The sequence below is a fragment of the Dromiciops gliroides genome, chromosome 1 (genome assembly GCF_019393635.1).
Source record: "Dromiciops gliroides isolate mDroGli1 chromosome 1, mDroGli1.pri, whole genome shotgun sequence".
NCBI lineage: Eukaryota > Metazoa > Chordata > Mammalia > Microbiotheria > Microbiotheriidae > Dromiciops > Dromiciops gliroides.
Window position 1 is genome coordinate 441,171,708 of NC_057861.1, and position 25,586 is coordinate 441,197,293.

General features: G+C 35.2%; 1 protein-coding gene across 3 annotated transcripts in view; it reads left to right on the plus strand.

Moving 5' to 3' along the window:
* ATG10 (autophagy related 10) overlaps window positions 1-25,586 on the plus strand; it is a 339,312-nt gene that overhangs the window by 74,347 nt on the left and 239,379 nt on the right. For all 3 annotated transcript variants that reach the window (XM_043970681.1, XM_043970670.1, XM_043970690.1), the window contains one exon: window positions 15,939-16,025. In XM_043970681.1, the coding sequence (XP_043826616.1) occupies window positions 15,939-16,025 (87 nt within the window). The remainder of the gene's footprint in view (window positions 1-15,938; window positions 16,026-25,586) is intronic.

The following is a 25,586-nucleotide window of genomic DNA, read 5'->3' on the forward strand; positions in this document are numbered from 1 at the left end:
TATTCTATACATACTTCTATTTATCACTTCTTTCTCTGGATGCAGATAGTGTCTTCCTTAGTATGTCCTTTATAGTTAATTTGGGTATTTGTAATATAGAAAATGACTTATTTGTTCAAAGTCATTCTTTTAAAATTTTTAAATTTAATTTAATTTTTTCAGTCATTCTTAAAACAATATTGCTGTTACTGTATATATTCTCTTGGTTCTGCTCATTTCGCTCTTCATTATTTTGTGCAAGGCTTTCCATGTTCTTCCAAGATCATTGAGCTTATAATTTCTTATAGCACAACTTATAGGACAATTTATTATTTTTTATAGGACAACTGCTTTACCTCTTTATTTTTGCTGCTTTACATTCATTTTGTGGTGATTTTCTGTCTGTGGAGGAAATCTGCAGAGCCTGGAAATTTCTGACCTACTCCACCTTCTTCCCCAAATTCATCTCTCCTCAGCTGCTCTTTTGTTTTTGTTTTCTCTAACAAGAAAATAGCTTTTAGAATATAAAAAATGATTAAGAGGGGATTGAAACCCCAAAGTAAAGAAAAAGCTGTTGTAAGAGAGCACCTAGCTGCTATCAATGAGTTCATGTTACAAGGTCTGGATAAGTCTACAGAAAGAACTTGCAGAAGTGATAACTGCGTTCAACTAGTGATATTCGAAAAGTTGTAGAGAATAGCAAAGGTATCAAAGGACTAGAGACATGTAGTTGGTGCACTGATTATTATTTTTCTTTCTTAAATGTTTTATTGTTATTTTAATTTTTGGCACACCATTATCACTTTGCAGCCTCTCCTGTGGAATAGAAACCTGCCTTGTAACAAAGAAGTAGAATTAAGCAAAACAAACCAACTCATTGGCCATTTTTCACAACATATGCTTCATTTGTCTGCCATAGTTTACCACCTCTTTGCTGATAACTATGAGTGTAAATATAATTAACACAAAGTGGAAGACAGTAGCAGAAGTCATCAGAAAGTAAAACCTAATAATTTATTGCTTAAAAGGTACACATTTAAAACTTAAAGCTACATATAGTGGCTCCTGATTAGCCATAGGATCAATTATAATCATTGTCATTTAAAACTCTCAATAACCTTGCTTAAATCCATCTATCCAGTTTTCTTTCATATTACTACTCTTTATATACTTTACGGCTCAGCCTACTCACCCAGTATCCTCCATCTCCATGCCTTTGCACAGGTTGACAGGTTCCCATGGCTGGAAAGCTCCACCACTTCCAAGTTTTAGAATCATTGTGTTATTTCAAGATTCAGTTCAAATACCAGCTTCTGCAAGACATCTTTCTCATGTGCTCCTTCCTACTTTTCCCTCTAAGGTTTCCTTCCATCTACTCTCATATAGATATCTTGTATGAATCTGTATATATACATGATACCTCCTTCATTAGAATGTAGAGCTTGATATAATCAGCCCCATGTCATTCACAAATGAAAACATTTGGAGGACCTCATTCTCTACAGGAAATGAATTCCAATTTGATCTTGACCCTGCAATTGGATCTCTGCCATCACAGTGGCAAAAACCTTTGGCAAATGCATCCCTTTGTTTTCTGCCTGGCCTGATGTTTATTATAAGAGGGTCTCTGATTAGTGTTATTTCTGTTGTTACAGCTTCCAAGGAATTTTGAATACTTTGCTACAAAAGAACTTGGTCAGCAGCTCTTTGTTATACTGAATCATGTTTTTTCATATCACTGGTCAATAAGCACAATGGATCTTGTATTCTCTACGTCTTTTGATTCATTGTGATATGGTAAAGATTTGATATATTGTGAATACTTGCTCCTTACTTGTTCAAGGATGCCTTTGATTTGTGTATATATGACTATCATACAGAGGTTGTATTTATGGTTGGGAAGGTACATAGGTCACTGTTTTTTGATGTTCTCTCAGTAAACTTTTTTTTTTTTCAGTAAACTTTTAAAAAGTGTTAACAAGGTTTGAGATTTTTTCCATAAGCTTTGGTATGTTCTTCAGATATATTATATATTTGTCTCATAATTGTATCAGCTCCAGCAAGGATCTTCTCTATATATACTTGTTCAACTGACTGCTTTTCCCATCTTTGTTCTCTGTATTCCCATTTCTCCTTTGTTTATAAGACCTCAGTAACTGCGTGTGATGCACCTCCTCTGTCTATTTTTATCCTTGAATGCCCTTGGGATGACTTTGCTTAGTTGGCTATTTTGCCAAGCTTTCTTTTAAAGTAATTTTATCCTCTACTGCTTTTCTTTTCTTTATGAGACAATATTGTTCATAATTGTCCATCCTCCTTCTTTTTAAGATTTTATCGATGAATTTATATTCTAACTCAGTGTTGCCTTTGGAAGTTTTCTCTCTATATTTGGCAAGTCAGATATTTGGTAAGGCACTTTATGTGACCTTTTGGTCTTCTTGTTGAGACAATTTATCATATTAGTTAAATATCTGGATCAAATTATTATAACCAGTGTCAATATATACATATATATGTATACCTATTATGTCATATACAATACCCACACACACACACACACATATATATATACATATACATATACACACACATACATACATTCATATATTATTATAGCCAGAATTGTTATAATACATAGGTGTGTATATTGACTGGATATAATATATACATGTTTGTACACATAAACATAAATAATCAATATTATATTATGAATGAAAGTATTATAGTTGGTGTCAATATATATGCATCCTATAAAGGCTTATCCATCATATGGTAAGGTCATACTGATGCTCCTCTTTGAGAATGACATCTTTCTGGTTGCATCACCCCCCACCCCAGAATATTTCAAAGCGTTATGTACGATAAGTATAACCACTCAAAGAGAGTTTAGCCACAAAGGTTCTGCAATATCAGCACAATGACATCCTCAAATAGGAACATCAATGTGACCTCACCAATCACAGGTAGTTCCTCTTTTTTTTTTGTTTGTTTTGTTTTGGGTTTTTTTGGTGGGGCAATGAGAGTTAAGTGACTTGCCCAGGGTCACACATCTAGTAAGTGTCAAGTGTCTGAGGCCGGATTTGAACTCAGGTCCTCCTGAATCCAGGGCCAGTGCTTTATGCACTGCACCACCTAGCTGCCCCTGGTAGGTCCTCTTTAACTTAGACTCTGAATATCCTCTGTCACTATATTGAATGCCTTTGGTAAAAATGGACCTCTCTATTTTCTGGATTACCTAATAGTTACGACCAGAGGATCTGAGAAAAAGATTATCTCTGTTTCAAGAAATCTTAGGTAATTCTGACTTTTGAGTGAGAAATACCTTGTTGGAAGAGAGCCTTTAAGGTGGTGCTTTGTTCTACCAAACCGATTTCTTTTTTTTAAATGAGCAACATACACCAAGCACAATGAAATCTTGTATAGTCTATGTCTTTTAGTTAATTATGTGATAGTAAAGATGTGGTATACTCCAAAATGTCATTTATTAAAAACCTGCCTTTTACATACTTATACCCTCAATGTGTGTATATAAATGATACTCATAAAATTTTACATAAATGAGAAAGTAGACATATTGTTCAGTAGTTTTTTGGATTCTTGGTTGCCTCTTTTTGGGAGGAGATATAATAATATACAATATTTCCCCTAGCTTGTGGCATCTTCCTCACCTTTATAAATTGTATCACCTTTAGCATAAATCTCCTTTAGGTATACTTGGTCAAATTGATTTTTCACATCTTCATTCTCTTAAGTGCCATTTGTTCCTCCGTTATAAATTAATTTAGGACAATAATGTTAAAGTCTTAAGTGTGATGTTTGCTATCATTAATGGTTAAAAAAGCTTTTTATTAAAATCATTGCAAGTATTTTCTGTTTTTTTCTCCTTTTTAAAAAATCCTTCTTCCATTTTCATACTTAAAAGCCCTTGGGATTGTTTTGCCCAGTTGACTATTTTTCCCCCATGCTTTCTTTAAATTGGCTTTACCCTCCATTGCTTTTCTGTTTTATGGGGTGATGCTGCTTGTAATTTTCCATTATCCTTCTCTGTAATATTTTATAAATAATTTTATATTCTAATCAAGTATTAACTTTGGCTGCCATCTGTCTCCACTTTGTAAGTAAGTCAAGTGTTTGTTAACTAAAGCAATTTTTAGATGTTTTTGATCTCATTGTTATGACAATTGATTTACATCAATTAAAGTTCCATATGAAATTAATATTGTCTCTGTCTTTGTCTTTGTCTTTTCTTCTGTCCATAATTTATTTTTCATTGTTAATTGCTTGTTTGAATAGGTCAAAGTTGAGTTGTTTAATTTACATCTCAATTAAGAAAAATTCTAAGTTCTTACCTCCTGTTCTCCTGTTCCATCCTTAGGATAAACATTTTTCTTCTCTTTTATTTTTTTTTCTCTTCCTCCCTTCTTTATTTCCTCTCTTTTTTCTCTTCCTGTCATTAGTTTTTCTTTGTCTTCTCATTGACCATTAGAGATGGTAGTCTTTCTAATGGGAAAATAGTAAGTTCTTTCAGAATGTAAGAATTTGTTCATCATTTGGACCTTTCAAGTTTGTTGTTCATCCTTCTCTTGATTCCGGCATTTACTTTCCAAAGAATTTTTTCAATTCTGCTTCTTCCACCAGAAATGTTTTGAAAACATTCCATTCAATGTCCGTTTTCCCCTTTTTATGATTTATCTCCACTTTCTTAAGACTAAGTTATTCTTGGGCATAAACCTTTTTCTTTTGCCTTTTGGTATGTGAGAATTCACTAATTTCTTTCTTTTCTTGTTTTGTTCTCTAATTCTATGTGGTTTTGACTGAGGATCCTTGGTATGTGAATTGTTTCCTACTGGCTATGTAGATTATAGAATTAAACTGTTCATAACTATTAAAGCCAGATGACAAATTGAAAATAGAATCCAAAGATTATACCGCCAAATGAAACCCCAAATGTTATGCACCCATAAATGGGATTGCTAAATTCGGGAGTTTCCAGGTTAAACATACACATATTTGTTCCAGGTTAAAAAAATAAATTCTTTCTGAATGTTTGTAGTGTATTTCTGTGTATAAACACATATGTGTATATATATATATATGTAATGTATGTAAATGTACATATTGTAAGCATCCAGAAAGAGTGTGTTTATTTGACTTGGAAACTTTGGAGTTGTTACCATCTTTTAAAAAAATGGGGACAGAGAGAGAGAGAGAAGATAATGAATTCTTCAATTCATTGGTCAGTATGCTTAAATTCTGGGAAAATTCCATATTACATTATTAAAGGTATGTTTGTGAGCATATGGAAAGAAAGTGATGAGCAGAATGGCCAAAACAAAATTCATCAAGAAAAAGTTAATCCAAATTGTTCTTATTTTCTTTTTCAACTGGGTAACTATATTTGTAGATCAGAGAATGTGATAAAGTTTATATTTCTGGATTAGCAAGTCACTTGACAAAGTTTTTCATAATTGTCTATAGATAAGACAGCGACGTAGGTTAGATTATAACACGCTTAAATGAATTGAGTTTTGGTGGAATGACTAAAGAGCATCATTAATGGATCATTGCCTCTACTAGAGTGCCACACAATGACATTTTTTATTGTGTTCTGTTCAAAGTTTTCATGGGTGACTTAGATGAAGGCATAGATGACAGAAAGCTAGGATGATCAGTTTATGCTAGAAGCCAGAATCAGGATCCCCCAAATTCTCAAAAGGCTCAAGCAATAGACTGAATATAATATGATAAAACTGAATAGGAATAAGTGTAAAGTATTAAAGTTAGGTTCAGAAAGTCACTTAAGTAGAGGATCGGGAAACTTAGCAAAGGAATCATCAATTCGAAAAAGACCTAGAACATTTTGTGAACCAAAAGTTCAATTTGTGTAAATATTGTGATACAGGGACCAAATAATCACAGTGTACAGAATGAGTAGGGTGCTATCGTAGGAAGACCACTAAATCTTTAGTAAAAAGAACCTAGATTTGAATCTCAGTCCTGCTACTCACTCCCTGTATGACTTTGGCATATCTCTTAACCTTTCTGTGCTTGTTTCCTCATTTTTATAGTGAAGAAGTTAGACTATATTGTTGTTGTTCAGTTGTTTTTCAATTGTGTCTAACTATTCATGACCCTATTTGGAATTTTTTTGGCAAAAATACTGCAGTGGTTTGCCATTTCCTTCTCCAGCTCATTTTAGAAACAAGAAAACCAAGGCAAACAGGGTTAGTTGACTTGCCTGTTGTCATACAGCTAGTAAGAGTCTGAAGCCAGATTTGAACTCAGGAAGATGGGTCTTCCTGACTCTAGGCCTGGCACTCCATCCACTGTGCCACCTAGGTGCCTTAGATTATATTGGTGTTTCTTAATAATTTTTAGTGTCTGAAGCCTATAGACATACCCATCTCAGATAATGTTTTTAAATGTATGAAGTAAAATGCATAGGATTACAAAGGAAACCTTGAAATTCAGTTATCAAAATTAAAAAAAATGTATTTCGGACTCCTGGTCTATATGATCCGTAAGTGATGTTATATCTCATTATGTCTCCTGAAATCTTTGTCCCACTGTACTAAGGTCAGACCTTATTTAGTGTATGCTATTTAGTCATGGGTCTCATATTTTTAGGAATGTCACCATGGTCTTATGGCCTCTAACTTCCAGACACAGGCATGCCTGAAAAGATAGGGATGGGTCCAATAGATTTTGTCACGATCATAGCTATTATTGATCTTGTGACACAAAGGTCTTTTAGTGTTTTTTGGCCCCAATACCTTGGATATCTTAAATTAAACCCAGATATAAAAGATTTCCCCACATACATATATAGCATGGGTAAATAAATATGGGTACAAAGGGAGAGCCAACCAAGAAATCAGACCTCCAGAGGTTCTGCTGTGCCATCATAAAACTTCACCTGGTTCTATTGCTATCCCTCCCTCCTTCCAATACATAATCTGACTGAGCAATGTACTTGGTGGGCAGGTATGTATATGCTAACAGTGAATCATGTGACTGAAGGTGGAAAAGTTGGGTGAGGGAAGGAACATCAGTATAGCTTCAACACCTACAGTGATGGAGTCTGACTTCCTTTGCCCTTGTATCTGATGATGAGTGTGAGAACTCTTATGTTGGTCAGTGGTTGAAGATTGTGTGGATATCAAACTGATAGAAGGTAGTGATGATGAAGTTCAGTTTCAGCTTCAGCCTAAAGATATCTAATTGGGCTTACTTATTTGAGAAGGGATACTTATAGCATTGATAAGTCTGTTAAGTGTATCAGGATGGTGAAAGGACTCAACCTGAGGATTGATTGAAGAAACTAAGGATATTTAGATCAGAGGGGAATAAAGATTTGGATGGAAGACAGAGTATTTTGAAGTGTTCTTATGTGTAAGAGGAATTATTTGGGTACATTCTTCTTGTTCCCAAACAAGAAACAATGGGTAAAAGTTGCAAACAGATAGGTTTTGCTTTTGTATTCCCTGCTATTAGAGCTGTCCAAAAATGTCACAGCCCACTTCAGGGGGCAACTCCTGATTGATGGAGATGTTTTTCAGGTACAGATGGAATTATACTTCCCATTTTATATATGTGTAAGTATATAAATGCATCTGTGATCTTGTCAATGTAGGTATTTCCTTATCCTGTTATAGATCACAGACTTTACATGTTTTCTCATCTTGTGTAATTCTGGTCTATGTCTGTCCATAAATTCTTTTTTTTTAAATTAATAAAGGATTTTATTTTTTTTCCCATTACATGTAAAGATAGTTCTCATCTTTTGTTTATACAAGCTTTACACTTTCAGATTTTTCTCCCTCCCTCCCCTCCCTTCCCCCTCCCCTAGACAGCAGGTAATCTGATATAGGTTATATATATAGATATAGATAGATAGATAGATAGATAGATAGATAGATAGATAGATAGATAGATAGACAGATAGATAGATATACATATATATACATATATACACATAATAACATTAATCCTATTTCTGCATTAGTCATGTTATAAGAGAAAAAATCAGAGCACTGATGAAAAACCTCAAAATAGAAAAAAACAACAGCATCAAAAACAAAAGAAATAGTATGGTTCATTCAGCATCTATACTCCGCAGTCCTTTTTTTTTCCCTTGGATTTGGAGATCCTCTTCCATTATGAGTTCCCCAGAACTCTTCTGTACCATTGCATTGGTGAGAAGAATATAGTCCATCACAGTAGATCAACATTCAATGTTGATGATACTGTGTACAATGTTCTTCTGGTTCTGCTCATCTCACTCATCATCAGCTCATGGAAGACCCTCCAGGTTTCTCTGAACTCCTCCTGCTCATCATTTCTTACAGCACAATAGTATTCCATTGTATTCATATACCACAACTTGTCCAGCCATTCCCCAGTTGATGGGCACCCCCTCAACTTCCAATTCCTTGCCACCACAAAAAGAGCAGCTATAAATATTTTTGTACATGTGGGTCCCTTTCCCCCTTCCATGATTTCTTTGGGAAAAAGACCCAAAAGTGGTATTGCTGGGTCAAAGCTTTATCGCCCTTTGAGCATAATTCCAAATTGCTCTCCAGAATGGTTGGATCAGTTCACAGCTCCACCAACAATGAATTAGTGTTCCAATTTTCCCACAGCTTCTCCAACATTTATTATTTTCCTTTTTTGTCATTTTAGCCAATCTGATAGGTGTCAGGTGGTACCTCAGAGTTGTTTTAATTTGCATCTCTCTAATCATTAGAGATTTAGAGCATTTTTTCATATGGGAATAGATAGCTTTGGTTTCTTCATCAGAAAACTGCCTGTTCATATCCTTTGACCATTTCTTAATTGGGGAATGACTTGGATTCTCATAAATTTGATTTAGTTTCCTATATATTTTAGAGATGAGGCCTTTATCAGAAGTACTGGCCTCAAAAATTGTTTCCCAGCTTTCTGCCTCCCTTCTAATTTTGGATGTATTGTTTCTGTTTGTACAAAATTTTTTTAATTTAATGTAATAAAAATCATCCATTTTGCATTTTATAATATACTCTATCTCTTGTTTGGTCAAAAACTGTTTTCCTTTCCAAAGATGATAGGTAGACTATTCCTTTCTCTCCTAATTTACCTATGGTATCACCTCTTATGTCTAAATCGTGTATCCATTTTGACCTTATTTTAGTATAAGGTGTCAGATGTTGGTCTATGCCTAATTTCTGCCATACTATCTTCCAGTTTTCCCAGCAGTTTTTGTCAAATACTGAGTTCCTGTCCCAGAAGCTGGAGTCTTTGGGTTTATCAAACACTACATTACTCGTGTCATTTACTACTGCATTTCCTGAGCCTAGCCTATTCCATTGATCTACCACTCTATTTTTTAGCCAGTACCAGATAGTTTTGATGACTGCTGCTTTATAGTAAAGCTCCAGGTCGGTACCGCTAACCCACCTTCCTGTGAATTTTTTTTCAATATTTCCCTGGATATTCTTGATTTTTTGTTTTTCCAGATGAATTTTGTTATTATTTTTTCTAGCTCTATAAAATAATTTTTAGGTAGTCTGATTGGTATGGCACTGAATAAGTAAATTAATTTAGGCAGTATTGTCATTTTTACTATATTAGCTCTGCCTATCCATGAGCAGTTGATATCTTTACAATTATTTAGATCTGATTTGATTTGTGTGAAGAGTGTTTGGTAGTTGTGTACATAGAGTTCCTGGATTTGTCTTGGCAAGAAGACTCCAAAGTATTTTATATTATCTACTGTTACTTTAAATGGAATTTCTCTTTCTATCTCTTGCTGCTGGACTTTGTTGGTCATATATAGAAATGCTGATGATTGATGTGGATTTATTTATTTATTTTATATCCTGCTACTTTGCTAAAGTTGTTAATTGTTTCAAGTAATTTTTGAGTTGATTCTCTAGGATTCTTTAAGTATACCATCATATCATCAGCAAAGAATTATAGTTTTGTCTCCTCCTTGCCTATTCTAATTCCTTTAATTCCTTTCTCTTCTCTGATTGCTAAAGCTAACATTTCTAGGACAATATTAAATAATAGGGGTGATAATGGACATCCCTGTTTCACCCCTGATCTTATTGGGAAGACCTCTAATTTATCTCCATTGCATATAATACTTGCAGATGGCTTTAGGTAGATACTGCTTATTATTTTAAGGAAAGCTCCTCCTATTCCTAAACTCTCCAGTGTTTCTATTAGGAATGGGTGTTGTATTTTGTCAAAAGCTTTCTCTGCATTTATTGAGATAATCATATGATTTTGGTTGGTTTTCTTATTGATGTGGTTGATTATGTTAATAGTTTTCCTAATGTTGAACCAGCCCTGCATTCCTGGTATAAATCCCACCTGGTCATAGTGTATTATCCTGGTGATCACTTGCTGTAATCTCCTTGCTAATATCTTATTTTAGATTTTAGCATCAATATTCATTAGGGAAATTGGTCTATAATTTTCTTTCTCTGTTTTTGCTTTGCCTGGTTTTGGTATCACCACCATATTTGTGTCATAAAACGAATTTGGTAGAACTCCTTCTTCACCTATTTTTCCAAATAATTTGTATAATATTGGAATTAATTGTTCTTTAAATGTTTGGTAAAATTCACCTGTAAACCCATCTGGCTCTGGGGATTTTTTCTTAGGGAGTTCATTAATGGCTTGTTCAATTTCTTTTTCTAATATGGGTTTATTTAAGGATTTTATTTCCTCTTCAGTTAACCTGGGCAGTTTGTGTTTTTGTAAATATTCATCCATTTCATTTAGATTGTCAAATTTATTGGCATACAGTTGGGCAAAATAATTCCTAATTATTGATTTAATTTTGACTTCGTTGGTGGTAACATCACCTTTTTCGTTTTTGATACTGGTAATTTGTTTTTCTTCTTTCTTTTTTTTAATCAAATTAACCAATACTTTATCTATTTTATTGGTTTTTTCATAAAACCAGATCTTAGTTTTATTGATTAATTCTATAGTTTTTTTGCTTTCAATCTTATTAATTTCTCCTTTGATTTTCAGGATCCCTAATTTAGTATCTAATTGGGGATTTCTAATTTGTTCTTTTTCTAGCTTTTTAAGTTGCATGCCCAATTCATTAATCTCCTCTTTCTCTTTTTCATTCATGTAAGCATTTAGAGCTATAAATTTTCCCCTAAGCACTGCTTTGGCTGCATCCCATAGATTTTGGTATGTTGTCTCATTATTGTCATTCTCTTGGGTATAGTTATTGATTGTTTCTATGATTTGTTGTTTGGCCCTTTCATTCTTTAGAATGAAATTATTTAGTTTCCAATTGATTTTCATTCTACTTTTCCCTGGCTCTTTCTTACATGTAATTTTTATTGCATCATGATCTGAAAAGGATGCATTTACTATTTCTGCCTTTCTACATTTGACTATGATGTTTTTGTGCCCTATTACATGGTCAATTTTTGAAAATGTGCCATGTACTGCTGAGAAAAAGGTATATTCCTTTCTATCCCCATTCAATTTTCTCCAGACATCTATCATGTCTAACTTTTCTAGTAATCTATTCACCTCTTTCACTTCTTTCTTATTTATTTTTTGGCTAGATTTATCTAATTCTGAGAGGGGGAGATTCAGATCCCCCACTAGTATAGTATTACTGTCTAATTCCTCTTGTAACTCATTTAACTTCTCCTCTAAGAACTTGGATGCTATACCACTTGGCGCATACATATTTAATATTGATATTACTTCATGATCTATAGTACCTTTAAGCAAGATGTAATTTCCTTCCTTATCTCTTTTAATGAGATCTATTTTTGCCTGCACTTTGTCTGAGATAAGGATTGCTACCCCTGCTTTTTTTTACTTTAGCTGAAGCATAATATATTCTGCTCCAGCCTTTTACCTTTACTCTGTGTGTATCTCTCTGCTTTAAATGTGTTTCTTGTAAACAGCATATTGTAGGATTCTGGTTTTTAATCCACTCTGCAATTCGCTTCCTTTTTATAGCAGAGTTCATCCCATTCACATTCACAGTTATTATTACTGACTGTCTATTCCCCTCCATTCTATTTAACCCCTTGGTACTTTTCCCCCCTTCCTTCACCCTATTCCTCCTCACCGACGTTTTACTTCTTACCCCTGCCTCCCCCAATCTGCCCTCCCTTTTTATCACCCCCCTCTTTTTTCTTTACCCTTTTCTCCATTGCTTTTGTCCTCCCTTCTATCAGTCCCCTCCTTTCCCTTTCCCTTTTGCTTCCCTAAAGAATGAGTTAAGTTTCTTTATCCCAATGAACGTATATGTTACTCCCTCTTTGAATCAAATCTAATGAGAATAGGGTTGAAACAATGTTCACCCCTCCTTTCTTTCCCTCTATTGTAATAGGGTTTTTTTTCACCTCTTCATGTGATTTCATCCCATTCCACCTCCCCTTTCCTCTCCTCCCCATAGATTCCCTTTTTAACCCCTTAATTCTTTTTTGTATCATCACCTCAAAGACAATTTATATTTATACCCTCTGTGTCAAGTTCTTCTCTCTGCCCAAATACATTTACAATTCTTAAGATTTATGAGTATTATCTTCCCGTGTAGGGATATAAACAGTTTAACCTAATAGGGTAACCTTCCCCCCCCCCCCCACTCTTTTTACCTTTTTAAACTTCTCTTGAGTCTTGTATGTTGAGATCGCATTTTCTATTCAGTTCTGGTCTTTTCACCAGGAAAGATTGAAAGTCCCCAATGTCATTAAATGTCCATCTTTTCCCCTGAAAGAAAATGCACATTTTTGTTGGGTAATAGATTCTTGGCTGCAATCCAAGCTCCTTTGCCTTCCGGAATATCATATTCCAAGCCTTGCGGTCCTTTAATGTTGAAGCTGCCAGGTCCTGAGCAATCCTGACTGTGGCTCCATGATATTTAAATTGCTTCTTTCTGGCTGCTTGGAGTATTTTCTCCTTCACCTGATAATTCTGGAATTTGGCTGCAATATTCCTTGGAGTTTTCCTTTTGGGGTCTCTTTCAGGAGGTGATGGGTGGATTCTTTCAATGATGATTTTATCCTCTGATTCTATGATATCAGGGCAGTTCTCCTTAATAATTTCCTGGAGTATGGTGTCTACATTCTTTTTCTGGTCATGGCTTTCAGGTAGTCCAATGATTCTCAAATTCTCTCTCCTCGATCTGTTTTCCAGATCAGTTGTCTTTCCAATGAGGTATTTCACATTTTCTTCTATTTTTTCATTCTTTTGATTCTGCTTGACTGATTCCTGGTGTCTCATGGATTCCTTATCTTCCAACTATCCAATTTTAATTTTTAAGGCATTGTTTCCTTCAGTAAGATTATGTACCTTTTTTTCCATTTGGCCAAGTGAATTTTTTAAGGCAGTGTTTTCTTCAATGAGATTATGCACCTTTTTTTTCATTTGGCCAGATGAATTTTTTAAGGCATTGTTTTCTTCAGTGAAATTATGCACTTTTTTTTTCCATTTGGCCAGTCAATCTTTGTGCTTCCTTTTCCAAGCTGCTGATTCTTTTTTCATAGTTTTCTTGTTTAGCTTTCATTTCTATCCCCATTTTTTCTTCTACCTCTCTCAATTGATTTTTTATTTTTTGCGGGGCAATGGGGGTTAAGTGACTTGCCCAAGGTCACACAGCTAGTAAGTGTCAAGTGTCTGAGGCCGGATTTGAACTCAGGAACTCCTGAATCCAGGGCCAGTGCTTTATCCACTGTGCCACCTAGCTGCCCCTCTCAATTGATTTTTAAAATCCTTTTTGAGCTCTTCCAGGAGGGCTTTTTGTTCTTGAGACCAATTCACTTTCCCTCGTGAGGCTTCACATGTAGGCAATTTGAGGGTATTGTCCTCATCTGAGTTTGTGTTGGCTTCTTCCCTATTGATACAGAAGCTCTCAATGGAGAGGGCTCTTTTTTGCTTCTTACTCATTATTGCAGCTTATTTATTTTTTAAGTTGAGTTGAGGTCTGCTCCAGGAGCACCAGGGTCCTTGTTTTGGGCTTCTTGTGCAGGGGTATAGGTGTGCTCAGCTTTTTACCCTGAGGCCTTTATATTGTGTGCAGTTCGCCCCACTGCACTTTCTGTCTGAGTGCGCTCGGCCAGTGCTTGCGCCCGATCCCGGTGCCCAATTCCGCCTGCCCCATTCGTGTCCCTCCCGGCCGGTGCAGATAGGTTTTTCCACTGTCCTTCTTGGCCACCAGATTTTTGAGCCAGGTTCCAGGGGCCTCAGTTGTTCGGCTGTGGCCCGCAGCTCCTGCTGACTTGCCCCGACCCCCTCGGCACTCGGTTGCTGCCCTGCGCTGGGCCTCCCTTTTGCCCGAGTCAGACCGACCTTTTCCTGAAGTCTTCTAAATGATCTCTGGTTGGAAGACTGTGTCTCTCTGTCCCTTTGCAGGTTCTGTAGTTTCAGAATCCGTCCAGAGGCTTGATTTAATGTTCTTTTTGAGGGAACAGAAGGAGAGATCAGGCAGCTTGCTGCTTCCTCTCTGCCGTCTTCCTTCCCCTCCACCATCTTCCATAAATTATTAATATAAGATCTACCCAGTCTTGAAGTACTGGATGAAGGCCTTCATCTGTGTCTTTTAACGTGTTGTGAATAGCTGTGTAACCTTCCATCTATTCTCCTGTCGCATTTTGGACTGTCTCCCAGGAATTAACCATTGGTCCTCTCTTGCTATTCTTTCATTTACAAGGTTACTTTTTGCTTTCTGCAGTACCAGGCTTATCATATCTGTAGGAAATGTTTTATCTTCTGACTTTTTCAATTTAAAGCCCTCTTAATAGGATTCAAAAGATCATCAACCATTGTTTTTTTGTGGGACAATGAGGGTTAAGTGACTTGCCCAGGGTCACACAGCTAGTAAGTGTCAAGTGTCTGAGGCTGGATTTGAACTCAGGTACTCCTGGATCCAGGGCCAGTGCTTTATCCACTGCAGCACCTCGCTGCCCCCGCCATTTTTTTTAAAAAAATGTTTTTTAAACAACTCATTATGTGTTCTCCATTCTTTGTAAGGAGCATCGTAATCCTTAATAATACTTTCTGAGTTGATTTCACTGGCATAATTTGTCTCCATATGAAGCCCAGGAAATGGGTAGTTGTTCTCAGGTTGGAAAGGTTTTAGGCCGCTCTATTTTACATCCCAAATACACATCTGAGAAATTATGTTTCATCTAATGATATGAAGAACGAGTTGGCTTGATACCCTTCAGCAAGGAGTTGTGGATCATCACTACTCTTCTCTCTTTCTTGTAGCTGCCCCCCCCCCCCACATCTCTACTCCAGATGTGCAACCCAAGGCAGCCTGAACCACTTTTGGATAGCTCTGTTAGAAAGTTTTTTTTCCTTATGTATTTTCTCCTGGGTTCACACTTCCAAGCCCAAACTGGTAATTCACTTCTAAGAAGGTGGCTCACTACTGTGCCCCTTGAAATTCTAAGGGTTGAGAAGTCTAGTATTAAGACTATTGTTCACATCTTATCTTCTTTTCAATGTCAATACCACTTGACCAGTCGATATCTTCCCAATATCAATTAAGCTCTTGATATCAATTACAATTTACAAAGGAATATTTGCCAGTAAGGTATAAGAATAACAGAAGTTAATAAAATATTCCTATCCCTTCATCTATAAAATGACGTAGATGAACTAGAACACCTCTAAGGCTACTTCTAGCTCTAAATCTATTACTGTGTCATGAAGATCAGTAAAAGCTACCTAACAAAATATTCTAGGACCTATAAGGTCCTAGACCCATGTGAAGCTATTCTAGCCTTTCTTTGATCTCCATGCTGAGGGTTACTAAAAGGGGGATAGCTAATCATGACTTTTTGTCTGAATTATGAGCATTTGTTAACACACAATAAGACCCTTGTGGCTTCTCTTGGGTGCTTATAAATGGTAGCTTTCAGGATAATATTTTCTTAAAATAATTAATAATATATTATTTATTTTTTTGTTGGGGCTGGGCATAGGACTGCTCTGATGGCTACATGAGCAAAACACATTTCAAGATTAAGAATGGGACTTCTGTGACTGAACATGTCTTTCCTCAAGCTGAGGTGAGTACTTTTAAATATCTTATTCATTCATTCATTCATTTATCTATTTTCTTATTTTTTTAGTGGAAGCGAAAGGGAGAGTCTGAACTTCTGATATAGAGAGCTCTCATGGAGAAAATTCTCTCTACCAATGCAATTTAGCAACTGTTCTGCAACTTATAGTCTTAGGGAATTGTCTAGGGCCCTGAGAGGTTGTTACTTATCTAGGATTGTACAATGAGTGTGTATAAATACACACACACACACACACACACACACACACACATACGTCTTCTTCTCTGGATATTTGTACCAATGCAGACCACAGTCTCTCAAACAGGAGATGGCTTAATGAGTTTCTATGGTCAAAAAAAAAATTAGTGGCTAGCATTCTGGGGATAACATTCCCCAAAACTTAAATCAGCTGGTCCTTGGCTGTCAGATGTATAATCCATCACTGGTCTCACTTAGGAAGTCTTACCAACGTGGTAGAATAGACCATGCCTTGCTCTCTGTTGGCCTAGCCTTCAGAACTGAGAATCACTTCTGTGCCATCATGAAGCATGAGAGTAGGACTTCAGTGTGGGAGCTTTGGTTTCTAGAATTATAAAAATAAATTAAAAAAAACTAAATTAAATTAGAGAGATTTAATTTATTTCAAATCTATTTAGCATCTGGTACATCCTGAAAGTAAAGCTACTGGAACAAATTTATCTTCTGGTACATCTTTAATCAGAGAAAAAGTGGTTGGATGTTTTCTAGTTATGCATTTTCTATCATATTTAAACCAAGGATTTTGTTTAAACCAAGAACTTCTCTGAACACGTACAGTTTTTTAACCACAGTATTCCACGTTTGAACATTGTTTTGGGGTTCATTTATTTCTAAAGATAGTGTGTTACTGCTATGCTTAGCCCTGTTCAAAGCCCCAGGAAGTGACAGCTGCAAGCAAGGTTGAAGGTGGCGGGGCAAGGGAAGGGGTGCATTGTGTGGGTGGGAACTTTTCTTCCTCAGTCCACAGCTCCTACTGCACCATTAGATATACAATAAAAATGGCACTTAGATATGTTTGGGATATTGAATGAATGTTTTTGGCTTTTTATTTAGAAAGTTCACAAATGTGAAAGAATAGCAAGACACAGTCTTGTAGCAGCATAACACAGGCCTCAGGATATCTGAGGTAGCTGGCAGATGTTTGAGGTATGTGCTTTTGTGTTTTGTGTGTTCCTGTGTGGCTAGGTTCAACTGGTACAGTTTTCTGTGTTCTTGCTGTTTGGACAAAATTGTGCATAAGCAAATGTAAAATTCATGCTGTGCTCAAATTGTTCTCTAATATACCAATTCCTCTGGAACAAATTAACATTTTGAAACAAGCATTATAGCAGAACTGACTGTATACACTGAGAGGTAGCCTGGCATAGTGGAGGAGAGCTGACCTTAGATTCAGGAAGACCCATCTCTGGTACTTACTGACTCTGGAACCCTGGGCAGATCATTGCATCTCTCACTGCCCTGGACAACTTTTTAAGACTGTCAATTAAAGAACAGTTGCTTATCTATACTGAGGAGAGACTATCTACTTATGGGGAGCCAGAAACAATCAAGTTTTTAATTACATAGTACAGACTTAGGGAAGTAAATTCCTCTTGGCCTTTATTCTATTTTGTCCCCACAGGGCAGGACTCAAAACATAGAGCATAAATAAAATGGGAGGAAGGTAGGGCTTCCTGCTTGGTTCATGTTAGACTAGATGTTTTCTAAGATTCCTTGCTGTTATGAGAGTCATTGGTTCTAATTAAGAGTATTTCAGTTGCCTTAGAAAGCTGATGAGGGAGAGATTTTTTGCAAAAGAAGGCCTTCCCTTAGGGTTCTTTAAAATCTCTTCAGGTTACATTCATATACCATAATGCAGAATGAGATATGTTTTTGAACATTGTCAATGTGAGAATTTGTTTTGCTTGACTATGCATATTTGTTACAAAGGTTTTGTTTTTCTTGTTTTTTTCCCCCTCAGTGGGGGAAAGGGAAGTGGGAGGGAGAGAAAAATAAATTCTCGTTTATGAAAAAATAAATGGGAGAGTTGAATAAAATAAACCACACCAGTTTGTCAATGAATAAGTAGCCTATTCTGGCTATATTTAAGCTTACTGTGATATTTGTGTTGAAACTTTATATTTACTTATGTAAATTCAACATGAAACAGTATTTCCTTTTGGATATTTTGCCAACTATTATAATAGATTGCTACTAGGTGAATGGTGGTACCTTAGTTGTTGTCTCATAGTCCAAATATCATATCTAGTTATCAGTCAGTGAAGCAAATGGGTTAGGGAATTTTTTGCTCATTATATATTTTAAAAATGAAAGTGATAGGTCCTTACTAAAGCAACAAATAATGATGAATGATAACAGATATATGTGGTGCTTTACAATTTTTTTTTTTTGATGGGCAATGAAGGTTAAGTGATTTGCTCGGGGTCACATAGCTATTAAGTGTCAGGTGTCAGATGCCTGGATTTGAACTCAGGTCCTCCTGAATCCAGGGCCAGTGCTCTATCCACTGTGCCACCTAGCTGCCCTTTGTGCTTTAAGATTTGAAAAACACTTTAAATACCATAACTCATTAGATCCTTACAACAACCCTGTGAGGGAGATATAACAGATATTTTACCAGTTTTATCAATAAAGAAATTGATTCTTAGAAAGGTTAAGTGATTTTTCAGGATCACACAGCTAGAAAGTATCAGTAGTATTGAAGCTTAGCTAAACATAATAACATGGTTTCAGAGATAGAAGCACATAGGTACTTTTCCTCACCTATTTAGCTTAATATTGACATGCCTTGGCTTATCTGTCCTTGGTTATGTGATTTCATTTGAAGATACTTTTCATTCCTGTAGCTTCTATAGTAGTCATGGCTAAATATTGCAGTTCTTCTCAACTGACTGAGGATTGGCAAGTGGGCAAACGTTAAGCCATCTCCTTTCTGGCATTACTTTTATTTTTGAATCTCTCTCTCTTTCTCTCTCTGTCTCTCCCCCCATATATGTGGCAGAAATGGAGAGTGATTAATGACAATTATGATTGTCTTTTTCTATTAGAAAAAAAGTTTCTTGATGTTGTACTCTTTTTCTTTTTTGAGACCCTATTCATACTCCTCATCAGGTATTTGCTTTTCTTCTATGTGCAATGTCTCATCTCTTCAGGTAGGACTCACTTTGGCAACACATGAGTACACACATGAGATCAGATATATTGGCTTCCTAATGCAGACTTTTTTTTTAAACAGGGCAATGAGGGTTAAGTGACTTGCCCAAGGTCTCACATCTAGTAAGTGTCAAGTATCTGAGGCCGGATTTGAACTCAGGTCCCCCTGAATCCAGGACTGGTGCTCCATCTACTGTGCCACCCAGCTGCCCCACTAATGTAGACTTTTAAAAAAAGTTTAGCTCAATTTTATTTTCAGTTCTGAAATATCTCCCTTCTCCTCCCTTGCCCATTGAGAAGCCAAGAAAAACAAAACGTATTAAAGCTATGTATAGTCAAGTAAAATAAATTTCCATATTTGCCATGTCCAGGAAAAAGAAAGAGAAAAAAATATACTTTAATTTGCATTCTGAATCCATCAGTTCTTTATCTAGAGGTGGATGTCATGTTTTATCATGAATCTTTTAGAATTTTCATTAGTCATTATGTTGATCAGATTTACTAAGTCTTTAAAAGTTGTTATTTTTACAGTATTGCTGTTACTATAGAAATTGTTCTCTTGGTTCTGCTCATTTTGCTTTGCATCAGTTCATAGAAGTCATCCCAGGATTTTCTGGAATCATCGTTTCTTATAGCACAATAGTATTTCATGGCATCCATATAACATAACTTGTTTTCAACATCAGTTCTCAAATTACCCTCAGTTTCTAAATCTTAACTATAAACATTTTTGTATATATAGCTCCTTTTCCTGATATTTATCTCTTTGGCACATAGGTCTAATAGTGATATCACTGAATTAAAAGGTTTGTATAGTTTAGTGATTTCTGGGGCATAATTCCAGATTGCTGCCCAGAATAGCTAAACCAAAGTCACACAGAATGCATTAAGGTGCCTTTTGTTTCTCAGGCCCTCCAACAATTGTCATTTTTCTTTTTTGTCATCTCAGCTTGTCTAATAGGTGTTCAGTAGAACCTCACATTTGATGTAATTTGCAATTCTCTAATTATTAGTGATTTAGAAGTTTTTTTCATATGGCTATTGATTCATATCCTATGACTATTTTATAAGTTGGGCAATGGCTCCTATTCTTGTAAATTTGACTCAGTTCCCTAAATATCTTAGGAATGAGACTTTATCAGAAAACCTTTCAGCAAAGATTTTTCCCTCAGTTTCCTGCTTTTCTTCCAGTTTTAGCTACATTGAGTTTTTTGTGCAAAATCTTTTAAATTTTATGTAATCAAAACTATCCATTTTACCTCCTGTGAGCCCCTCCCTACTTTCTTTTATTTGGTCATGAACTTTCCCCCTATCAATAGATCTGACAGGTAATTTATTTTATGCTGCTCTAATTTGCTTCTGATTTCACTCTTTATGTCTAAATCATGTAGTAATTTTGAGATCATTTTAGTATAGTGTGTGAGATGTTTGTCTGTGCCTAGTTTCTGATATATTATTTTCCAATTTTCCTAGTACTTTTTTGTTGAATAATGAGTTCTTGCCCCAGTAGCTGGAATCTTTATCAAACACTAGGCTATTGTGCACATTTGCTTCTGTTTAAGGTGCACTTAATTTGTTCTGCTATTCTACCTCTTTATTTCTTATCCAGTATCAAATTGTTTTGATAGTTATAACTTTGTAATATAGTTTAAGATCTCATACTGCTAGGCCCCCTTCTAATTTTTTCATTGATTCTCTTGATATTCTTGATCTTTTATTCCTCCAGGTGAATTCTTATGATTTTTTTCTAGGTTTATAAAATAATTCTTTGGTAGTTTGATTGGAATGGCACTGAATAAGTAAATAAGGCAACATCGTCATTTTTATTATATTGGCTTGACCTGTTTATGAGCAATTTCTCCAATTATTTAAATACCTTTATTTGTGTGAAAAGTTTTTTGTAACTGTGTTCATATAGTTCCTGTGTATGTCTTGGTGGGTAGGATCCCCAAAATTTAAGCTGTCTTATAGTTATTTTAAATGCATTTTCTCTTTAAATCTCTTCCAACTGGATTTTGTTGGTAATATACAGAAATGCTGATGATTTTTTATGTGGATTTTTTTTATATCCCACAAATTTGCTAAAGTTAATTGCTTCAATTAATTTTTTAATTGACTCTCTAGATTCTCTAAGTGAACCTTCATATCATCTACAAAAAGTGATAGTTTATTTCCTCTTTGCCTATGCTTATTCCTTTTCTTGTCTTATTGTGATGGTTAGCATTTCTTTTTAGTACAATATTTAATAGCAATAGTGATAATGGGCATCCATGTTTTATCTCTCATCATATTGGGAAGGCTTCTAGCTTGTCTCCATTAAAGATAATACTGGTTCTTGGTTCTAGATAGACACTTCTTATCATTTTTTTTTTTTTTTGCAGGGCAATGGGGGTTAAGTGACTTGCCCAGGGTCACACAGCTAGTAAGTGTCAAGTGTCTGAGGCCAGATTTGAACTCAGTTACTCCTGAATCCAGGGCCAGTGCTCTATCCATTGCACCACCTAGCTGCCCCGACACCTCTTATCATTTTAAGGAAAACGCTAATTATTCCTATGCTTTGGTAGTGTTTTAACAGACATGGTTTTTGTCAAAAGCATTTTTTTTTTTGCCAAAAGCTTTTTCTGTCAAATAATCTCATGATTTTTCGTTGTTTTTGTCATGAATGTGGTCAATTATGCTTAGGATTTTCCTAATATTCAACTAGTCCTGCATTGCTGCTATAAGTCCAGCCTAGGCTTAGTCTATGATCTTTGTGATATATGGTACTTTCTTTTCTTGTTATTTAATGTACAATTTTTGTACTGAAATACATTATGGAACTTTGTCTACAGTTTTCTTTCTCTGTTTTGGCTTTCCCTGGTTAGGTATTAAGACCATATTTGTGTCATAAAAGAAATTTGATGGGACTGTTTCTTTACCTGTTTTCAAACAGTTTAAATAGTATTGGAATTAATTGTTCTTTAAATGTTTGGTAGAATTCACTTGAAAATTCCTCTGTTCCTGGGGTTTCTTTCTTTGAGGGTTTATTTATGACTTGTTTGATTTCTTTTTCTAAGAGAGTTATTTATATTTACTTCCTATTCTATTTATCTTTGCAATTTATATTTTTAAAATATTTATCCATTTAATTCATATTATTAGTTTTATTGAAAAAAATAAAAAATTTAAAAAAGTTTTATTGACATATATATATATTTGGGGAAAATTTCTACTAATATTCTTCTTTATTATTTCTACTAATATTCTTTTTATTCTTCTTCATTGGCTGTGAATTCACCTTTTTAATTTTTTTGTACTAGTAATTTGATTTTCTTTCTTTTTAAAATTGAATTAGCCAGGGGCTTATCTACCTAGTCTCTTATATATCTGATGAGGCATTAGAATAGGAATTTTAGTAGAAATATCATTTAACAATTTGCATCATTTTCAGTCACTTGCCACCATGATGATTGGTGTGGATAGGTGGAAAAAGTTGGGATATTGCAGTGCTGAACACAGTGCTACTACAAATATTGGACTTTTTACACTTTATCTCAACAAACTGCATAATATCTAGTGCCTGGGTCAATCTATATTGGACAGGAACTAGCAGGATTGTTTTGCTGTTTTATTCCTTATCAGCAAAGATATTTGTCTCATTCTCTTTTTGATGGTTTGATTACAATTATCACCCAAATTTCCATTTAAAAAATGTCTCAGAGAGGGGCAGCTAGGTGATGAAGTCAATAGAGCACTGGCCCTGGAGTCAGGAGGACCTCAGTTCAGATCTGGCTTTAGACACTTACTAGCCGTGTGACCCTGGGCAAGTCATTTAACCCCTATTGCCCTCCCCAAAAGTTTCAGAAGTAACTTTTTAATATTATTAAATATTATTCTTGTTTGTGACTTTCATAAAAATAATATATATGAAAATAGAATCTAACTTGATGGGTAACAGCCACAATTGTTTATTTGTTTGTTTTTAATCTCAGAAATGGAAATGATAGATGTTTTTTAAATTTAAATTTTGAGTGAATTTTTTGCCAAGGATTAATTATGCTTTCCACAGACAAATATTATAAAATATCCCTTCAGTTTTGTCAGGACAACTTGATCTTGATGTGTAAAAAGCCTATTGATATTCAGGCACAAGCATGCTTATAGGATAGACTTTGTCAGCAAAATTGTTGGTAGATTTGTGATAATTAATGAGCTTCATGACCTTTAAAGAGACTGTGTAAAGCAACATTACTTAGTGTTTTCATTCTTCATATCTCAAGAGATACCTCACCTCTGTGCAAGGCAAAGACTAATTCTGATTAGTTATGTTTTCCAGTATTCCGAAAAAGATTTAGCTAAATCATAGTTTTGTGATTTTAAAACGTAATATTTCAAAAGTGTACATTATTCTTTACATTTTTGGACAATAAACATTATTTACACAAGGTTGAACTGTTATGTTCAAAGAATGTTGAATAAGGGATGCATTTTAAGTGGGGAGCAAGGTGTAGTGGCATATCATTTATTGGGTTCTGTGCTCATCCCTGATCAGTTTAACATTTTCATCAGTGACTTGGAAGAAGATATCAATAGAATACCTATGTATCAAATTTGGGAATAACTCAAATCTGTGAGGGATAGGATATACAATGTATGAAAGAATCAAGATAAATTATCTCAGGTAGAAATGATAGACCAAAACCAGTACAAAATGTAGTTGGGATAAATATATAGAGCTGCATTTAGATTCTTTTAAAAACTCAGCTGTAGGGGCAGCTAGGTGGTGCAGTGGATAGAGCACTGGCCCTGAAATCAGGAGTACCTGAGTTCAAATCTGGCCTCAGACACTTAACACTTACTAGCTGTGTGACCTTGGGCAAGTCACTTAACCCCAACTGCCTCACTTAAAAAAAAAAAAACCTCAGCTGTACAAGAAGAGAGACTTTTAGCTTGAGAGAAGTTCAGGTAACAAAAACCCTGGTATTTTAGGTGACCACAAGCTCAATATCAGTCCAAAGCATTATGTAAATGCTTTAAAGGGAAGTATAATGTCCAGATTCAGAGAATTTATCATGCTGTACTCTTCGATGGTCAGATAACATTTGGCACATTGTTCATGACATTTAAAGAGGGACATTAATAAAATAGAATACTTCCAGAAGAAGATGAGCTCTGTGGTAAAAAAACATCTAGAGATGACGTCACATGAGGAACAACGCAGAGAACTGGCCATGTTTACATACATTATCTCGTTTAGAAGATATCATAGCTATTTAAAAATATTTGAAAGGTTATTACACAGAAAAGAGTGAGTAGATGTTTTATTCATCTGTAACGGCAAAATTTGGACAAATGAGTAGAAATTATTTTGGTAATTCAACATATCTAAGACATTATTGGTATGGTTACTTTTTATCCTGGTGCAGCCCGCACACCCTTTATATTTTCTTATCCTGTTGTAGTTCTTTGGACAGGGCCATTTCTAATCCCAAAAGGTTTTTATAGAGGACCTGCTTATCCTCTTCTAGGCCTTCTTTTGGTTCTTCATATATTTTGTGTATATCAGTGGAATACTCAGGCTGTCTATCCACTCCCTTTCACTCATAATACTCCTTGAGAGTGCAGATTATTTTATTTTAGGTATTTGTATCTTCATTACCGAGCATGGTGCCTGTCAAATAGTATGCTCCTAATATATGTTGAATGATCGATCATACATAACATGATAAATAGAAGAATATAAGTTCCTTGAGGGCATGGACTTTCACATTTGTATCTCTGTCACCCCCCCCCTTCTCTTCATGTGCAACCACCCCATCTAGTACAATACAGTGTCCAATATAGAATAGTAATTTAACAATTGGTTGTTGAGTTATTGTCAACCCATCTTTCGTTTGTATCCTTGATTGTGCCTTTTATGTTGATCCAGTGACAAACAAGTAGATATACCACTGGAGGAACTAAATTGTATCAGTCTTGAAATACTGGAAACAACCCAAAAGAAAGAAGGAATTTGCAGATAAATATAAGAATGAGTCACAGGTTTTCCTTGGAGAGGCAAATAAAGGAGGTAGCAGAATTGGTTTTATTGTTCAAATTCAGCAAGAAATATCATTTGATCGGTCATTTGATGATCTTGTATTGCAGATTTTATAAGTATTTGCAAAAAATATCACCGTAAAACTAATTGCAGTTCATACATCAACATCAGTTACAGAGAATGAAGAAATAGACAAATTATATGAAGAACTTGACCCTTCAAATTAAATCAACTCAATTGAATACTCAGTGTATTTAATGCAGTGTTGGAAATAGGTGAGCATAGTAAGAAATACCTTATTAAATATGAATAAGGAATAAGGAATGAGAGAAGCCAAAGACTTAAAGACTACATAG